Here is a 19,910-nt window from a genome sequence, read left to right on the forward strand (position 1 = left end):
TATCAAAGATTGTAGAGTAGAATTGCTATAATTTATATAACTGGCAGAGATTATAAGGAACACACAGCACCATATAAAAGCTTTTCTAGATACTAAAGGATACTGACAAGTGTATACAACAATAAAGTGCTGCTTTACTGATTGGCAGCAGATGCTATGAAGCTGAACAGAGTGTGAGTTGGCAGGTGAGCCGGTGAAGGCAAGATAAAGGAGAAATAATGTGCAATAAAAATGGCTCACCTGGAGATTTTGTGCTGTAATAGTGGCCACCCCTCCTTACTGCATTCAGTTATACAGACAAACGATGAAAGCATCAAGAAAATAAACTAATTAGCATATCATTTCAAAATCAAAGTAAAAAATAAACATGATTTCTGGCTTGACAAAATTACCAAAGAGTTAAAGAGCTTAAGAAAATTGAAGGGAAGCTGCAATCATATACATTTTTTCTGGTACTTTCGTTACTTTGTTGTTTTTTATATATTTACGAAAAGAAAGAACACTAGTTGTAGGGCTACTGTGTGATTACAATGGTATATTATCCCTTCAGCACACAGATTTTGCAGCACCTGCTGGGAAACAACACTGAATGAGGATTATATTTATCAATCTTCATGTTCTGTTTAAAGGCATGTCTAGGCTTCAGTAGTGAAAATATGAGATATGAGGATCAGTGACTTTAGTGACCCATTCTCAGCGACTCTCTAGAATATCAGTTGGTGTATGAGAGGGCTTCCTTTTTAAACACGAGGACCTAAAAAGATCCTCAATAAAGCAGAGGAAATGATGTAACTCATTAACAGTACATCAGTCTACTACATGTTACAGATTGCTTTTAAGTGCACCTATGTTTTTCCTAATCAAACTGTTAATTTTAATAATCATTTGCCATACTACAAACGTTTCCTTTTCAGGGACCCAACCTCCTAGAAACTTAATTTAGATAATCGTTGGTCACATTCAGTTATACCTTGAAGTTCTGCAGTTATACCCTTGCATGACACCCTGTAAGTATAGATACAGATGACAAAAATTTGGCAGGGTTGACAAGTTTTGGGAGCTCTATTTTCTCCCACCCACAGCTTCCAAATGAGCTGTGACTGTAAACTCTACTGGGGCAGGGACTGTCTGACATGAATGATTATTATCTCTAAATAAATAAATGGATCTACACAGATTCTCTCTGGTGGCATGTCAGTAATTTAGAAACATTACAGGCAGTGATGCAAAATACTGCTCTAAACTAAATATTGATACATAAATTCTGGGGTGACATTTTAGAATGTATATTATAAAGGAAATCCATACTAAATTGTCAAAACAATTTAACAGTCATCTGCTGAGTGTGACTGTTGGGTCAACAAAAAAAAAAAACAGATAGTCTCTATATAAGTGTTCTACTGCATACTGATAGCATAAACCCAAAGCATATCAGCTAGGTCTCATATTGTGATATCTCATTAACTGCATGACTTGACAGTACCCAAGAGAGATGATGATAATATTTCATTTCACCAAGATGATAAGTGGTTGAAAAATAAATAGCACCCTTTTAAGAACTATTGCATTTAGGTTTAACTTTAAAAAAGTCTAAAGGACTGTAGAGTATATGCAACTATACACACACTCGATAGTTGCAAAATAGTTGTATCTGACTCAAATAGAAAATAATGTATTACTGTGTATTTCTCTGTGACACATAAAGGGCATTAAAAAGGTTAAATTTGCAGTTTCTTAAACTGCAGCAAGGAGTGCACATGTGCTGGAAAATAACAACTTCCAATTAAGATATAAATAAATATGTTTAAGATAAAACAGAGTATAAACAGTCTAACAGGTCCATTTAGTAAAGTGCAATAGCCAAATGTTACCAGTAAAATACACCAGATGATGTTGATTTCACTTTTAACAAGACCAATGTTTGTATATTTATGATTTGAATGGGGGAATGTTTGATATAAAGGAGAAGGAAAGGTGAAAGGAACAGTAACACCCAAAAAATGAAAGTGTTTTAAAGGAATGATAATATGATGAACTGTTCCCCACACTGATAAAACTGGTGAGTTTGCTTCAGAAACACAACTAGACTTTATATAAACAAGCTGCTATGTATCCATTGGGAGCCATTCAAAACTGAAAAAGGAGAAAAGGCACAGGATACACAGTAGATAACAGATACGTTCTGATAAATCCCACTGTATACTACAAAGTGTATCTGCTGTGTATCCTGTGCCTTTTCTCCTTTTTCAGTTTGAATAGCTGCCCCCGTAGCTTGTTTATAAAAACTATTGTAGAGTTTCTGAAGAAAATACACATACATATATTATACTGTCATTCCTTTGAAACACTTTAATTTTTTGGTGTTCCAATGTTCCTTTAAATCACTGAGGGTACCAAAAGCTAGTGGCTCTTCACTCTACTGCACATGCAGGGGCGTAACTATAGAGGAAGCAGACCCTGCGGCTGAGGTATAGGGGTCCCATGAGGCCCTAATTCGTATATAATTTCAATAAATGTTGGTAAAATATGTCAATCTCTTTTTTGGGGGCCTGAAAAATACTGTGCTGTGGGGCCCAGTAACATCTAGTTACACCACTGTGCACATGCGCACCTAGCCCAAAGAAGCAGGAAGAAATTCCCTCTGTAATGCTCGCTCAGAAGAAACCAGGGTTGGCGCAGTATTCTGTTAAAAAGAGCACCAGCCGAGAGTTTCAGGTAAGTGATTATAATCACTGGTATGTTCCTAACATTTGGCACCGACTGGGGATTTAACCTTTCCTTCTCCTGTAAAGCAGAAAATTGCATGGACCTAATTTGTCGCTTTAAAGTTTATAGAAATACAGCAAGAAATTTTAAGCCCAACTATGCTTTTCACAGTTTAATAAACATACACAGATCCAAAACTTTGGCGCTAAAAACAAACTCTAGCATTAATGGGGGAAAATTTACTGACAATTCATTTGCACTGAAATACAAAGACATAAGCCTTTTATGAAGATTCCAGGCATAGAGTCCTCTCTATGTCCATCCCTGCGAATAGAGCACTGCCAGATGCAGGTAGTGCTGTGTTTATTGGAGGAATCAGCAGATCTCTGTGTAGCGTGTAAGACATGGTGCAAAGTAGAGGAAAAAAAGTGGATTGCAAAGTTTTTTATTTCTTCGTAGATGTCCCTATGGTTTCACAGCTAAAGCTGTCCATGTACCCATCCCATAGAAAGGTTACGGCATGACTGGCTACTAGACATAGGATGGCCCTTGTTTCCATAAATATACTTTCAAACTGCCTGCTTGCCATTAAACTGGAAATTAGTGCAGGTCTGCTTATCAGAGAACTAGCAAAGGTCAGCCACATTCTATTACACGTTAGCCTACCACTCTGTACACATGCTGCTGGGGCTCACTGGCCAATCATGGAATTTTGAAAAACCATTTCTGGTGCAATCATTGCAAATATTCATTAAGGGGTGTTGCCCACAGAGTCTCCTGGATAAAATTAACTCCACCTAAGTATCACGTTACACGGTAAATGTGCATATATATTTAAGTCAGCAACTATATACATAGACAACATATACTGTATATACAGTTTGGCACAGCATAGGCCTTGCAAAAAATACTTTGCCTTATGAAGGCCCACAGGTGGGGCTGAAGCACTGGTTCTTATGCACTAATCATATAAATTTTAAGTATTTTTTTGCAAGTCCTGTGCCAAACTTTTTTCTGTATTCTTTTTGTGTACCTAGGCATTTGTTCTACTATACCGAGTGTGTGCTACTTTATTTCGTAGATAACATACATATACATCTCTTACCTGCTGCAGGGGATTTACTGCGCCGTGATGCCCCAGGACTTTTGGAACCTGGCTGTCTTGGAGTACGTGAATATGCTGTTTTCAAGACCCTACACTCTATATGGTAAAGAAGGATTACACATGTGAGAAAAACAGCCAAAAAGCTTAGATATATTGCCAGAGTAAGAATTTAGCTTTTTACAAATTCAAACATTAGCAGAATAGTTTATCAAGCCAAGGGAAAATATAGTAGAAAACTGGGGTATCATTTCCCCAGGCCAAAACTATACAATATTCAACTAAAATACAACTATTTAGCTACCTCAGTGGTGCCTGTAACATAAAACAGATGTATTCTATGTAGATGTTTTGACAGAGACCTTGAAGGCTGCAGTATACAGGTTACTGATAAATTATATGATGCTATGTGATGCTTCATACAGAACTGTCCATCCACACTGTGAGCTGGCAACTAAATACTGTGAGAGTCTCAGAATAGATGGGCAGGTGCTCCTTCCTCATGTTACATGTATTAATCTGGCACATATAGTATATGCTCTGTAATAATAAATTATCAGAAGCCACAACATGCAGCAACATCAGATCTGCTTCTGGTTAAGCAGACAGTCCATGCTCATTGTATAAGTCAAGAAAGATTAACATATGTTAAATGGAAAAGGCCTACAGATGGTCAAGCAGAGCAGCATTTGAAGACATATGTGTATTCCCTTTTATACATTCATGTTGCCTGAGCTAAGTTAAGCCTTGGAATACAAAAGCATAGCAGAGTAATGCATTTTCGACACACACAAATACTCAAGCTTATAGATTTTGTTTTCCTGCTTCTCTCTGTAGTTACCATGATCCAGAACAAAGTCATCCTGCGCATAACGGTATTTATCTGGGCCACAGGCAATAAAAACATCATCCTCTCCAAAGAAATCCTGCAGACCTGTTACCTGTAATAATACAAGGAACAAAAAATGTAAGCACTCTTTCACAAAATGCAATCGGGAATAATAGTCACATAAAAAAAGTCTCACAAGGGATAATAAAACCCAATATATAAATACATGTTAATGTTACTGGGTTGTGGGCTAAGTGTTTGAATTTCAGATGAAACAAATATAGAAAATACATTCAAAATTGGTCAAATAAAACCTAGTGGAAACCCAGCTGTGGAACTTTAAGTTAAAGGCATTTGTGGGCCAAAGGAAACTTCCTACCTATTTGCACATAAGCAATCTTTTAGCAGGAAATTTTTTTATGACACTAACAAAAGGGCGAGTGTAAAAATGATTCAGCTTTAGCAAAAGCTATGGGGGCAAATGTATCACTTGACTACAGACACAATCCCTAGCCGCTGGTGGTGTGTGGTGTGACTGCATTCATTAGATCATAAACTAGCTGCAGTTTTTTTAAATGTATAATCATAACAGAAGTTAAATCTTTATCTCATGTACAACATATATTTTTCATGGCAATATGAGCAGACAATACCTAGCAACACTGCAAACAAACCAATCAATGACCTCTGCTATTGACAGTCTGTGCTACTTCAATGGGGACTGCTGGGACATATGCATATACATTCTTCTGTTCTAGGTATAGATTTTGTATGCAGATTTCAGCACACTTAGGGGGTTATTTACAAAACCTCGATTTTTTTTCTGATCAAGATTTTTCCTTAGGAAAAAGAAAACTTGAATTTTTTGAGATTTATTATACCCCGAAGTTGCTGAAAGTCTGAATCCAAAAAATCTGCCATCTCAAACCTGCCGAGGTCATGTAGAAGTCAATGGCAGATGTCCCTTTTACCATTTGAAGATATTGTGGTGTGCAAAAATTCTGAAAAATTTAGAAGATTCGGTCAATAACCCCCCAAAAAAAATCAAGTGATTCGGGCGTCGGATCTGAAAAATTCGTACAATACGAGTTTTTGCTCGCTTTTTATCGAGTTTTTTCCCGACCTGACTTTTCAAGTTATTTTACTGATAAATAAGATAAAATCGTGGATGGGAGTTTGGTCGGATTTGTTTAAATACAAATATGAGATGAATTCGAGTTTTAGTAAATAACCCCCATAGTGTCCCTCTTTCTGCATAAGCATTTTAGGATTTATATAGAATGCACAGATTTCTGAGTGTCAAGAGAAACAGAAACAGTTCAAACATATTGTTCTAATAATATTCCCTTGCATTCCATTCGGACAAAAGAGGGAAAAAGGAGAAAAAAAGAAAAAGGCAGACTGCCAGCACATTTCTGAAAACAGCTGACTCGATCCAGCTGCTCTGGATGAATAGCATTCAACAGCAACGTGTAGGACTATGTAAACTTTCCACCCTAGGAGCTTAGCTGATCTGTCCACGTTTTCCCTTGGCCCCTCACTATATCTGGGAATGTGAACACGTTTCACAGACCAGAACAATACAGACACTGCACAGAACAGCTTGGCACAAACCACACAAAGGGAAGATCTCTCCACAACAAATAAATCACAGTAAAATTCAGCCCAAACGTTACACACAAAAATTATTAAATTTATAGATAACTTTGTGTAACCTTACAGTTTTGCAATTATGTACTAATAAAAGGCATACAGAGGAGTCAGGATATTGCTAAGAAAATTTAATTTTAAGGGTAAAAAAATCCATAAGCATTCACTGGGGTCAGAGACATGGGGGCCCCAGGCATGGCAGGAAGGCAGAGGCAGGACAGTTTAAAGACAATGCAAGGCTTGTTAGAGGCTTTGTGCTTCCTTTATGTCGGATAGCAGGATGTGCCTGACATGCATGAATCAGGGAAAGAAATCTTGTAAAAAACAGACATTGCAAAGTCACTCATGAAGAAGAAAATAGTAGGAACCACTGAACATTCTATTGGGGGACTGTAATAAAAGAGAATTTTACAAAGTCTAGTAAAAACCATTGTATCCTTATAATATAAACTAGAGTGATCTTAGACATTTGAATACCATATTTTAGTAATGAAAAAATAACAATGGCTGCCATTTTTTCTACAAACAACCAGACTATTTTTTATTAGTGCAGTATAATATATTTAGGTGGGGTTATGCAATAAAATGTGTAAAACTTTCAAAGCTATCGTCACCTATAGGAACCAATATAGCAAGCAGAATATACTGGTCATTGGTATAAAAGCTAGCACCTTACTAGATCTTATGGTTCACAGCACATGGGAAAATGTTGTGTTATTTATTACATATGGGGAAATGTATGAAAAGCCTTTTCCATTTTTTGTGTTAAGTCTTACAGAAACAAAAATGCTGTTAGCATATGTGACCCTTCCATCCCTAAGCCGCAGCCTTATCAGCTTATGTATGAGGCCCTCCAATGGGCCTACCCAACAGAAATCTGGCTCATTGATGTGGTCTTCAGCCCAACGGCCCGTATTCTGGTCAATGTGATCCAATTCTTTGGCCCTTGGCTGTGCAATCAAATAAACTCAATATCGCTCACTTCAAGGAGGGCATATTGGGAAAAGATGTACTTGCTTTGCAACCTCGCCAAACTAGCGGATCTTTCAGTGTACGAACACTTTTAACAACATTGTACTCAATGTGGACCACTGCAGTCTAGGAGCCAGTAGTGCAACTTTGCAGGCCAGCGAGGATCCAGACCCCCTCAGGGCTGCCGGCAGTTCTTGGGCTTGCAAATCAGCCACAATATCTGCTTCCAGAGGAGGGTGGGGGGCCCAGCTGCATGGCCTGCACCCAGGCCCTGTGCCAGGTAGTTACGTTACAGAGTATGATTCTCGTTCCATGCTTTTGAATTAAAAAGAAAGAAACAGGTCTTGGACACACAGGGGCTGAGAACAACATACTGTGTCAGGCAGACAGAATTATATGCTCAGCTTTGTTTGAAAACAAGAAATGGAGAAAAACACCAGAAATGGAAATTAGGCAAGCTCAGTATTTAGGCTATGGTTGCCACCTGTCTGGTTTTGACCCAAAAGTTTCCCAATATTTCTGAAAAAAAACAGCCTTCAATAATTTTAGTTTTTATCCTTGTTAACAACATCGACATCAAGCATAGTTTTTATTGGCCAGACCAGTAAAATACCAGCCACTTAAATAGATATCTGTTAATTTTTGCCTAGCTCTCCTGATATTTCTGAAAAAAATTAAATCTACCTACCGTACACTGCTTTAATAAACATTTTGCAGTTTGAACAACGAGGATGAGTTAATGTATTCCTTCCAGTCTTTGTTTTGATACAGAGGTGCTGCACAGACACCCTTTGATTGGCGGCTGTACATTCAAGTAAGGATGGTGGAGTCTCTGAATTAACATTATACACTACTTAGCTGTGAGCAGCCTAAGTGGATAAGAAATGTGGCCTAAAACACCCATATTTTTGTTATGCAGCAAAAAAAGCAAATGTCCAGAAATTAAATAAACAGAACCATAGGGAGTACTGACTAAAATTATTCTTTTTTAATCTCTGAATCTGTTTGCTATTGCACATTTGAATATTTAATGTGTGTGACACAGTGGTTTATGAAACCACAAAGTGTTCACAAGGGAATAATGATAAATGTGAATGCTAATATTAGCAAGAAGTCTTACATTGGCGTATAGTAAGAAGCGTTACAGAAAATCAACAATCTTGTTAGGTATTTATCTTTATTTGGTGTGAAGTGAGTAGGGCATGGTGCTTGCTATTTTAATTTCATAGGCACACATATAGCAATGTAGCGCTCTATTACTGTGGCGAATGTCAACTGAAAGATGCCTCTGCTTTTACTGCTGTAACAGGGGTAGCATTTGGTATATTGCAAATATGCCACAGCTTTCATAAAAGGGTTAGTCTGGCCCACTCTAAATTTGGTCTATTTTGTGCATGCTTCTTTAATATACACAGGGCATTATAAAATATTTAATTAGTTTGAAGTATAAGATAATTAATGCTCATTTATTGGATATGCCAGGTTGTTTCAAATGTGTCTGTATATTTGTTTCCGAACTTGGTTACTCATTAATTTATTCAGTGCTGATACTTCTGTTATTCATGTATTTAGGATGCAGAATAAGGCTTGATTAAAGTCATCAACAGTTTTTAATGATTATAGGCACAGCAGCTGTGTATGAGATGCATTAAAGAACTGCTCTGACTTGAACTGAGATTTTAATGCCTTTCCCTCTTGAAAAATGAAAAAAATTGGCATTTGTTAATATATCGTGCAGTATTTATTTTAAATTTTTTCCACATTTAGTTGTTTAGTGGCATGTTTTCTTGCGTTTGATGCAAGAAGGCTAAAATAAATTTGTATTGTGTCCACAAATAAAGGATAGGGGAAGCAAAAAAGGCAAGTGTACTTGTGAACGGTATAATTTATTGAAACATGTTGTGCCCCTGGGTGCCCTTTATTAAGTGCATCAGTCAAAGAAAGCCATAGTGTATTGTAAACATGAACCATCCCCAGTCAGTGCATGTGATTGGTCAAACAATCTGTCTATCGGGATTCAACACCAGTCCTGAAACAGTATTCAACCAATTGCCATACATATTTGCACATGAATCTGCTGTAAAGTAGTTACTTATTTGGTAAGAAAGAACACGTCCATCCAGCTTAAAAACTAAAAATTAGCTCTAAAGCAGGGGTAAAATTGAAAAAAAGGCCAAAAATGCCAGTGGAAAATATCCATAACGAAATGTGCTAAAGCTCCAAATGACAAGTAATACACAGTAATGGGGTTTTGCTAATCCATAAACTACACTGTGACCATTGATTTATGGGGGCTTGGGGATTGCAGAACATCCTAAGACACACCTTTAACCTACTCATTGTAAGGCTGGGGACGGGGTTTCGGAATTACCCAGAAATTGTGCATTTAGGTTCCCCCTTCTCAACTGCCATCACAGCTAGGGTTAATTTGTGTGTGCTCTCCATTGTCAGTGGAAGTCCAATGAATTAAAAGGAGCAATCTGTTCTCTGCTTAAATAAAGGTGGGAATTGGGGGAACAAACACAGTCACAATTCTTGGCTAAATCTCTATCATTTTTTCCCTGCACATCTGCCTTTTCCCAGGTTTCCATCTAAAACAAGATTTTTATTTTCGAAAAAACTCAAACAACAACACAGCAATGACAAACAAAAAAAACACAATTGAGAACCGCAACAAAATCATAGCTTGAAAATGAATACATTTAATCTGTTTCAAGGGGTCGGAAGTAAGATAAATGTTGTCTTTGCAATAGGAGACACTTGGTTTTCAGAGCTATTGATTGTTTTGTACATTGCTTAACAGAATTGTGGCTTTCTAACTTTTCGAATGATTTGTTCAAGTCTATAAGAAAGACACACAATAGAGAGAAAGATATAGAGAATGTAATGTACTGTATATATCTTCTTCTTATTTTATTATTTAGCTATCAGCTGCCTTCCAATGTGGACAGCATTTCTGATTAAGCATGTTTTAGCTCCACTAAGCAGATTTCATTCTTGTGATTTAACGAAGCATAAATAGGTTGTAAAAGTGACTAAGAGCTTTCAAGATCCCCTGTGGTGTTGTTCAAACACAATTACAATTTTACGATCATCGCATTTTTAGATCTATTGCTCAAACTATTGCCTTTACACTATTAAGTACACAATACCCAGAAAAAAAAATATATTTTTAAAATAGAAACTGAGCTTGAATGATGACTAGTGTTTTTATAGAAGTAAATAAAATTAGCTGAATAAATAGCACTCAAAAGCATATCCATGTTTTTTATTTTCAATGTAAAACATTTAAAAGGCAAACGCTATGCCTACTATAAGGAGGTTTATGAAATACAGAATATCCAACCGGTGATATATAAGAACATAAAAGTAACCTGAAAACTTCACTGAAAATTAAAGCAATGATTGCATAAAGGTTATTATAAGCTAATAAAGAAAGCACATTGCTTATATTTGTACAGTACACAGAAAAAAAAATGTGTGTTCATTCCAATTCTCAGACAACAAAGGCCTTTGGTAATAACGAAGCAGCACAGTACTCCTGCTGATTCAGAAAGCAATATTCCTGCTGAGTCTGAGGGAAGTGCCATGTGAGATGCTGTTATCCATTGCCAAGGAGCAATTTACATCTAAAAGCAAAAGCCATTAACATGCTCTACAGCTTACAAGCTCTATGTCAGAGAAACAAAATAAAAAGAATATATTTAAGCCTGAACTACTACAGGTACAGGATATCTCATCCACAAAGCCTTGAAATACTATACTTTTTAACCAATTTGCTTATTCTACGTAATGAGAAGACAGTAAGGTTGTACTGAACCAGGATTCCGGTTCAAGTAACAGAAACGTAATCCCTAAAATCATTTGAATTTATAGAAATGGAAAGTTATTTAGGGGGGGGGAATTTGCTCAAATTTGGATTGGGTTTATTAGTTATTCAGCCGAAAGGAGGAGCAATTTTGTTTATGTTATTGGCATTAGTAAACCAGAATATTAAAGAAGTGTATAAGTGGCCAAGCAGTGGCTCCTGTATTGTGTAAGTTTATATAAATAAAAGTATTGTTTTAATATTATATATCGTTATATTATGTAATGCAATTGACACATTAACACAGCACATTACAGAAATTACACATTACTCACATTGGTTCCTGCCTCAGTGGAGCTTAGACTACTATCATACCACTATCATATTTACACACACTGACCAGTTTTATCATGAATTAATTAGAAAACCCATGCTGAGACAGAGAAATTCCTTAAAGATAGTGCCCAGGCAGAATCAAACTCTGGACCCCGACACTGCAGAGTCACTGTGCTATTACATTCATTTATGCATTTTTTTTTTAATTAACATTTAAAGATAACAAAAACAGAACATGCTGAATTTAAATTGCAGGTAAAGGCCTTTGGTTTTTATATGATCGCTCCTTTATCCATCTAACTGGTGCCAAAGGTACTGTGATTGACTGTACATGCAGGCTGCATAGTGCATACCAGGTGCCATTTCCATACCTCCGAACTGTCCCGTTTTGAGCGGGACAGTACCGCTTTTGACAGATCAACCCGCTGTCACGGATTTATACCGATATGTTCTGAGTTTCTATTTGATCTGCTGCACTGAACAGCCAGAAACAGATACAAAGTTTCTAACTTGATTGGGTCTTGGCAGACAGACCAGAATAGATACTTTTGATGAGAACGAAGACTCATAGCTTAAAGGGCAATTCACCTTCAATTGCAAAACTGTAAAAACATATAAAAACCACAGAAATGTGTTCAAACTTTCATAACCTGCCAAATTATGTAAAATGAACATGGTAATTAGGGGTGTAGCCACAAAAATGGGCGTGACCAAAAAGTTTGCGTGCCAAATCTTTTTGTCCCTCTTTCTGTTTCCTAAATGTTGGGAGGTATGTATAAACAGTGGGCAAATTTGCTACTGGGCTGTAACCCAATGAGACGATTGCTTTCAGTGCTTAACCTGCAGCAGGCTGGAAAAAGCTAATCACTGATTGGTTGATATGGGTTACTGCCCAGGTGCAAATTTGTGCAGTTTTTATAAATGAGCCCCAATAAGTTGTGCCTCCTCCAAACTAAAAAATGTAATTCCTCTCTAACTTGTATTTCTCCAATACAGTGACTTTTCTGAGTCACTCTGCAGATGTACATAACAAACATGATTCCTTCATTATAAACCCAATGGAGTTTATTGAAGCTGTAAAAACAAGCACTTATCCCCTTAATAGAGGACAGAAGGGTAAAGAAGAGTCAATTTGATTTCCCAGTTTACAGGGGCATGTAGGGATTAATTCGAAACAATAAAGGTTTTGCTACATTAATTCCAGCACAAAACAAAATCAGTCTGAAAGAAAACAAAGATAGAACATACAAAGTGGGACCTGTACATTGTCTTGTTTGTCACAGTTTTCCTTGCACAAGGCCTCTATAGGTATCAGTTTAACTTCCTTAGAGGTGTTTTCTATTTGATTAGAATTGTATCCTTACTGCTTGAATCTTGCTGTTAACCCTTTAGCTGCTTTATCATAATTCTCCTCACTGATGCATATGCGCCTTGCTCTCAAATATTGGCTTTTGGGGATCCCATTTTTAACTTTTAGGTGGTGAAAACTTTCCATATGCAGCAGATTATTTCTATCTGTGGGTTTGCGGTAAAGTTTTGTGCAGCGTTCCCCATCTTTTTTTTATATATGGTCACATCTAACAAATAATAGACTTGTCTGAGAGCTCTATTGTAAATTTAATACTCATATGGGGAATGTAATGAAAGTCGGTAATGGAAAAAACATTTGCAATGCGAAAAGTTATGCCTCTGTGCGAACAAATTTTCCTTAGCATAAATTTAATATAGCTTTTGCGAACCCGGAAATTGTTTAGCGACCACCGCCAGTGTGCAGTGAATGTATAAAAATTCTTAATGAAAAAGTTGTTATGTTTGCTCCAAAAGATTACAACACCTTCAAGCACTTCTTAAAAGTGGGCAATGCGCAATTAAATTTCACAGTGTACAATTAAAATTTGCGATGTACTACCTAACTATTACATTGCGAAATTAGACTTATTATTATTATTTGTACGAATTGTTTTGCTCTTTGCGACTTTTATTACATTCCCCCAATCTCTCATAATTCACTTTTTCTTCATCAACCATTTCTCTTACGAAATCTGCTGGCCCTGTCCATAGAAAAAGGATGTCATCCACAAACCTGTAGTGTCCCCGAATATATTGATCATATGAGGATTTATTTACAAAAAAAACGCTTTTTCAAGTTTGTGGACTTTTGTTGCAGTTTCAGCATGGACAGACAATCATCTTTGTCCCATACATTGTGAAGGAATATGTTTATTTAACATTGTGATGGACTAATTATAGATATTGGAGCACAGACGGGCGCTTTACTGGCCATTTATGGAATACTTATGGACATTTGTATGTGAAGCTCAAGCCCCATTTTGTTTATTGTTCACTTGATAAATGGATGTATCCCAAAACATGTTGTGATCTACACAAAGGTGTTTGTGCATTGTCAGCCGTTTTTCATCTATTATACTCAAATAAGAAAATCAGACAGGTTACCCCCACAGGGAATGGATATAGAACAACTTTCTGCAGAGTATTATTAGAGAATCAGGGCCCTGGCCCCTGATGCAGTTTTTAAGGCCTACTCTACTCTCTTAATAAAATGTCCCATACCTTACTCTTCCAAGAGTCACTGAAAGGCTGCAGTTCCCCAGCACGACAATAGCAATAAAGAGGTGGAACTGAAACACAGAATTACCAAATTTCTTTGGCCAAAACTAGAATAATCAATAGAATAATCCCCAGGGAAAACAATTCATTACTCATCTAATTCTATATGTCAACAGTAAGGACATACATTTCCTCCGTGACATCTGCCTTTTAGCCTTCCAAATGTTCCTTCACATTACAAATCAAGCGTGCTGAATTGCTTAAACCAGGTCATACTCAACCCCATTATGGGCTCCTGATTTGTGCATTTGAATCATAATTATCATTCCCTATTATAATCACAATTAACATTCCCCTCTTATTAAAAAAAGCACACTTAACACAATTCTAGCCCTTACATTTTGTAGATGTTGCAGATAATGTATATGTTTATACAATGCTGCAAATTAATTTATTACTAAAATATGTGACATCCATTGTACCATTGTTGTATTCAGGATTAAAAATATATTGAGCTTTGATGGAGATCTTAACCAACTTTTCTGGAAAAAAAAATCACTGTCCTTTCAAGGGTCTACATAATTTATAAGAGAATTGATGTATTGCACAAATTCATTCTTCAGTCTTTTCAACAGAATGTCCCACCAAGAGTGATTAAGTGGGAAAGTAGTTGGAATCTCAGATTTTGAAGCTTTTGTCACCCACAAGTTCAACAAATATGGAAACTAATTTGGGAGGTTACGGTTGTTTGCACTTCCACATACATAAAATGATTAAGATTCTGTTCCAAATAAGAATGCAAGTGGATATATCAAATGGGCTGAATAAAAGCAGCTATTGAAATGTTCTGTATTTTAGTTTCAATAAATATTATGCTTATTATGATGCTATTTATCTAGATGAAGATACTGATATGGGGCTTATTTATTATATATCAATCTGGTGAATCAAGAAGGATTTCCAGCAATTTCCCCAATTGTTAAATTTTAACACATTTATTAAATCTGCTAGATGTTGCAATTCATAGAAATATATATATATATATATATATATATATATATATATATATATATATATATATATATACATACATACATACAGGAAAAAGCTAGCACTCGCAACGGGAAGATCAATAAATCAGCTTGGGTGCATGATGATGATGTGTAACGAAGACTGAAAAGCCGGTTCCACATCAAACCCAAATGGGCAGGCTCTCGAGTAAGGTATATGATAATGTTTCCTGGGTGCAGTCTCCACAATAAAAAATTGAAGATGTTTCATACTAAGACCTGAGTCATGCAGATTCACTTGCTCTGCAATATATAGATAGATATGCACACAAACACAATTTTGCTGCCGCTTTTGTACAGTTTGACAATTTGTGTGCAATGTTAAGATACGTTAACATTTACATATGTTGACTGTATAGTGTTTTATATAGGTAGAAAATTGATTAAAGGCAACACATGTTCATTAGGGATGCAAAAAGCAAAACAGTACATGACAGCTGCAGTAAAATCACAGGTTTTACTACACTAATTAGCCAAATGCTCCATGGGACACACTGTATACTCAACAGGATATGCTCACAATCAGTGTGATTTGGCTCAGAAATGACAGATGGTACTGTATGACAGATTTAAGCACCAATCAATACAAGTTATTAAAAAGGTGGAATAAATAAAAGACAGTAACTGGCCAAAAATGAAATAGAATTATTAACATTCAAATACACTATATATGTTAAAATCATAATATGAAAATAACCTAGTGTGTGAGTTAAATGAATCTGGCAGTCTGGGGTAAAGCAACAATCCAGTATCCAAAGCAAGGAAAATTATTCATTCAACCCTTTCACTTCCAGCCAATTTGATATCTTTATTGCCAGACCATTTTGAACATTTTCACTTTAGGGGCTTTTCCCAAGGGGGGGGTCTTTTAGTTTAACCAGAAAAACAATATATCATTTTGTTCAAGACAACGAAAGCTTTCAAAATATGCTAGAATTTTCCTGTAATTCCACTTCTCTAAAAAGTTATAGGCTTCACCTCAGACAGCCATATATTTTTGGAAAGTACAAATTCCCCAAAATCCAAAATGGTACTTTGCAGTAAACAGACGTTTAGCCAAGCTGCAAAGCTTTCCTAAAGTTGGTGATTTTGGTGACATTTGGGAAAATCACCTCAAGGCATCCAATTTGCAGCATCTTATCTACCACATATCCTTAGGTACCAATATAAAACACCCTAAATATAAATGCACAATGTATATAAGTATATAAGTTTATTGAAGTACATGGCATGTAAAGACCCCAAAATCTACCTTGTGCATACTTATTTGATGGCTTACATTTACCCTAACTTATAAACACACTGGCAGTTTTATGTGTGGTAAAAGCAACAATAAGGTATGGTGACCCATAAAAATAATATCTTTTTGGAAAGTATACATTCTGACAAATCCAAAATGGGTAATTATATCTTTCTACATCAACTACCATACTGCAAAGCTACACTAAAGGCAGCATTTATGACATTTCTGACAATAGCCTACATTTATTGCAATTAGCAGAATTTATCTCACACAATTTCTTACATACAATTGGGAAACATCCTAAATATGAACACCAAGGGCCTTCTGAACAGTTTGATGCCCAATCGATATATCAAAGCAATTGGCATGTGCGGACCCCAAATTAAAATAGTGCATATGAATCGCCTTCTGTGAACAAAGCCCCTGACTATGTATTATGTGCCCCCTAAAAAAAAAAACTGCAATAAAATCACAATAATCAAATACAATTAGGCAAATCAATGAAATAACTGATCTGACAGCGTGGTTAGCGGTCAGAATCAGGGACGGACTAGGCCGGCGGGACACAGTGAAAGAACCCGATGGGCCCCCGCTCTTGTAGGCCATGCCTATGCATGTGTGTAAAGCTCTAAAAAGTTTGTAAATGTGTGTGTATATGTGTGTGTATATGTGTATGTGAGTGCATAAATATGTACAAAAGTGCAAAGTAGTAACGTGTACTGTGTATGTGTAAATGCATGTTCATGTATAAATGTGTGCAGGGGGGCCCTTGGCAGCGTTGGAGGGTGCAGAATCGCAGAGACTACACAGCAGGAAGTGATTAGGTGGCACTGGGGACACTGGAGGTCAGGTCTTGCGATGGATCCTGTGAGTAGGAGGTAACAGATGATTGTCTTACTGGACCGAGGTGGCAGCCCCCCTGGCTTGTTGCCTAGGAGTTTGGGGTGCATAGGACTCGCTTGCATAGTGGCAAATGAGTGAGGGAGCCCTTTACTGCACAGCACGTAGGTACTACCTGCTTGGCAGTCAGAGCATTTTTCTGCCAGCACATACGTACTTGGCAGTGAAAAGGTTAAATAAAAAATGTAAACTTCTTGTATCTGACCAGTTCAGATATCAATATATCTCTCACTCTGTCTTATGCTTTCCTTAAAGGGATACTGTCATGGGAAAAAAGTTTTTTTCAAAACACATCAGTTAATAAGCTGCTCCAGCAGAATTCTGCACTGAAATCCATTTCTCAAAAGAGCAAACAGATTTTTTTATTTAATTTTAAAATCTGGAGGCTGGGGCTGGACATATTGTCAGTTTCCCTGCTGTCCCTAGTCATGTGACTTGTGCTCTGACAAACTTCAGTCACTCTTTACTGCTGTACTGCAAGTTGGAGTGATATCACCCCTCCCTCCCCCCCAGCAGCCTAACAACAGAACAATGGGAAGATAACCAGGTAGCAGCTCCCTAACACAAGATAACAGCTGCCTGGTAAGTCTAAGAACAGCACTCAATAGTTAAAATCCAGGTTCCACTGCGACACATTCAGTTACATTGAGTAGGAGAAGCAACAGCCTGCCAGAAAGCAGTTCCATCTTAAAGTGTGGGTTCTTTCTGAAAGCACATGACCAGGCAAAATGACCTAAGATGGCTGCCTACACACCAATATTACAACTTAAAAAAGATACACTTCAGGAATGGTTCAGGTTCAGGAATGAAGTTTTATATTGTAGAGTAAATTATTTTCAGTGTAAAATCATGACAGAATCCCTTTATATCCTTAAAAGAACAGTAACACTAAAAAATTAAAGTGCTGTTGGTAAAACAGATCTGTTTGCTTCAGAAACAATACTATAGTTCATATAAACAAACTGTTGTGTAGCAATGATGGAAAATGAAAAAGGGCTAATGGCACAGGTAACAGGTAACAGATAACACCATTATGTTCTACAGAGCTTATCTGTATCTGCTGTGTGACCTGAGCCTTTTCTCCTTTGAATGGCTGCCCCCATTGCTACACAGTAACTTATTCATATAAACAATAGTAGTGTTTCTGAAGCAAATAGATCAGTTTCACCCATGCAGGGCAATACTGCATTACACTTTGATTACTTTAAAACGCTTTTATTTTTTGATGTTACTATTCCTTTAAAGCTGCCAATGATTTTCCTGCAGAAAATAGACACCATGCATTGAGGATTTCACAATGTGTTTTTACAACCTTTATAGAATAAGAATGTTATCATCAAGTCCTACATCTACAATAATGATGTGTAAAATCTCAAAATGCAGAAGAATAAAACTACGTTTGTTTATAAATTTGCTAATTTTACCAACAGACAAGTGCAATACCTAAATTCACCCAGTCTCCTGCACCAAAGTGATGCTTTGCTAATGTTTATCAATAAATAATAGATTGAGGTTGGATTTTTTGAATTAATTAACTAAACGGGGGAAACACGAATCTCCGTATTTATGTGGGTAACTGCATTTCTCACCACAGTCAAAGTTGGCACTGCTCCCAAGTCAAAGTTGTAACAACAGAATTAGCAGCAGGTACATTTACTTGCACATGAAAAAGCATATTTACTTGAAGCACATATATTACTATTATTATTATTATGATTAATAACATGTATTTTTAGAATCCCAACATATTCACAAATAATTTAGAGCCAAATGAACAAATATCACATCTGACTTTCTAAAGAGAAAAACAAATGTCTTACTTCTCACAAAGAGCATTGCCTGATGATTTTGTATCCTAAGTATCATAAACTTGGCCATGATTCATACAGACACTAACTACAACGTTTCCATCTGCTCTTGTTTTAATACACTTCATTTACAAGTGTGTTAGTGATACCCTGTAGCTATAAAAAAAAACTCCTACTGAACTGGCATTTACTGTGTGAATGAAGTTAGAATAGCATGCCTGTACTCATCTTTTTCTTCAGATCTCCCAGCACTATTCACAGCAACAAAAGTTCCTGCAATAAGCACTAAACTGAATTGATATTTGGTGCGTGTAGGGTGGGAGATGAGGCAACATATATCGGCAAAAGCCTTGGATCGGTTGTCTCGTTGATTGGACAGCATAGAACATTTTTATCTGGTGTCTTTGAAGGAGCCCAAATGTCTGCAGAATGTTAATGCTGAATTGTCAGATTGAGGTAGATTTGTACTGTTTCTATTTTGTCAATTCAGCTCTTAAAGTGAGTAGAGAAAATTAACAAAAATGAACCAATGGCTGCAGGAAAGATGGTAATTGTAACATGTATTGCCACCTTAAAGGAGTAGGAAAGGTTTAAAGCAAGTAAGCTTTATTAAAAAGATCTTAATAAATATACCAGTAAACCCTCACAGTAATACTGCTCTGAGTCCTCTGTCAAAAGAAACACAGCATTTCTGTCATTCTATTGTGTACACATGGGCTTCTGTATCAGACTTTCTGTTTTCAGCTTAAACCTCCAGGACTAGGGCTTGAGCATGCTCAGTTTGCTCCTCGCTCCCTCTCCCTTTTTCCTCCATCCTCCTCCCCTCCCTACTGTAATCTGAGCCGAGAGCTATGAGTGAGCAGGGAGAGACTCAGGCAGGAAGTGATGCCACACCAAGCTAATATGGTAGCTGCTATC

General features: G+C 36.8%; 1 protein-coding gene across 4 annotated transcripts in view; it reads right to left on the reverse strand.

The window, feature by feature from the left end:
• Positions 1 to 19,910, reverse strand: part of LOC108699412 (serine/threonine-protein kinase DCLK2) — a 67,454-nt gene that overhangs the window by 26,362 nt on the left and 21,182 nt on the right. For all 4 annotated transcript variants that reach the window (XR_001932776.2, XR_001932775.2, XM_018231489.2 and 1 more), the window contains exons 3-5: positions 4,650 to 4,749; positions 3,812 to 3,907; positions 241 to 279 (exon numbers count right to left, since the gene is read on the reverse strand). Coding sequence is in view for 2 of the 4 variants with exons in the window: in XM_018231489.2 (XP_018086978.1) it covers positions 241 to 279; positions 3,812 to 3,907; positions 4,650 to 4,749 (235 nt within the window). In the remaining 2 variants the exon portion in view is untranslated. The remainder of the gene's footprint in view (positions 1 to 240; positions 280 to 3,811; positions 3,908 to 4,649; positions 4,750 to 19,910) is intronic.

This window comes from Xenopus laevis, chromosome 1L (genome assembly GCF_017654675.1).
Source record: "Xenopus laevis strain J_2021 chromosome 1L, Xenopus_laevis_v10.1, whole genome shotgun sequence".
Taxonomy (NCBI): domain Eukaryota; kingdom Metazoa; phylum Chordata; class Amphibia; order Anura; family Pipidae; genus Xenopus; species Xenopus laevis.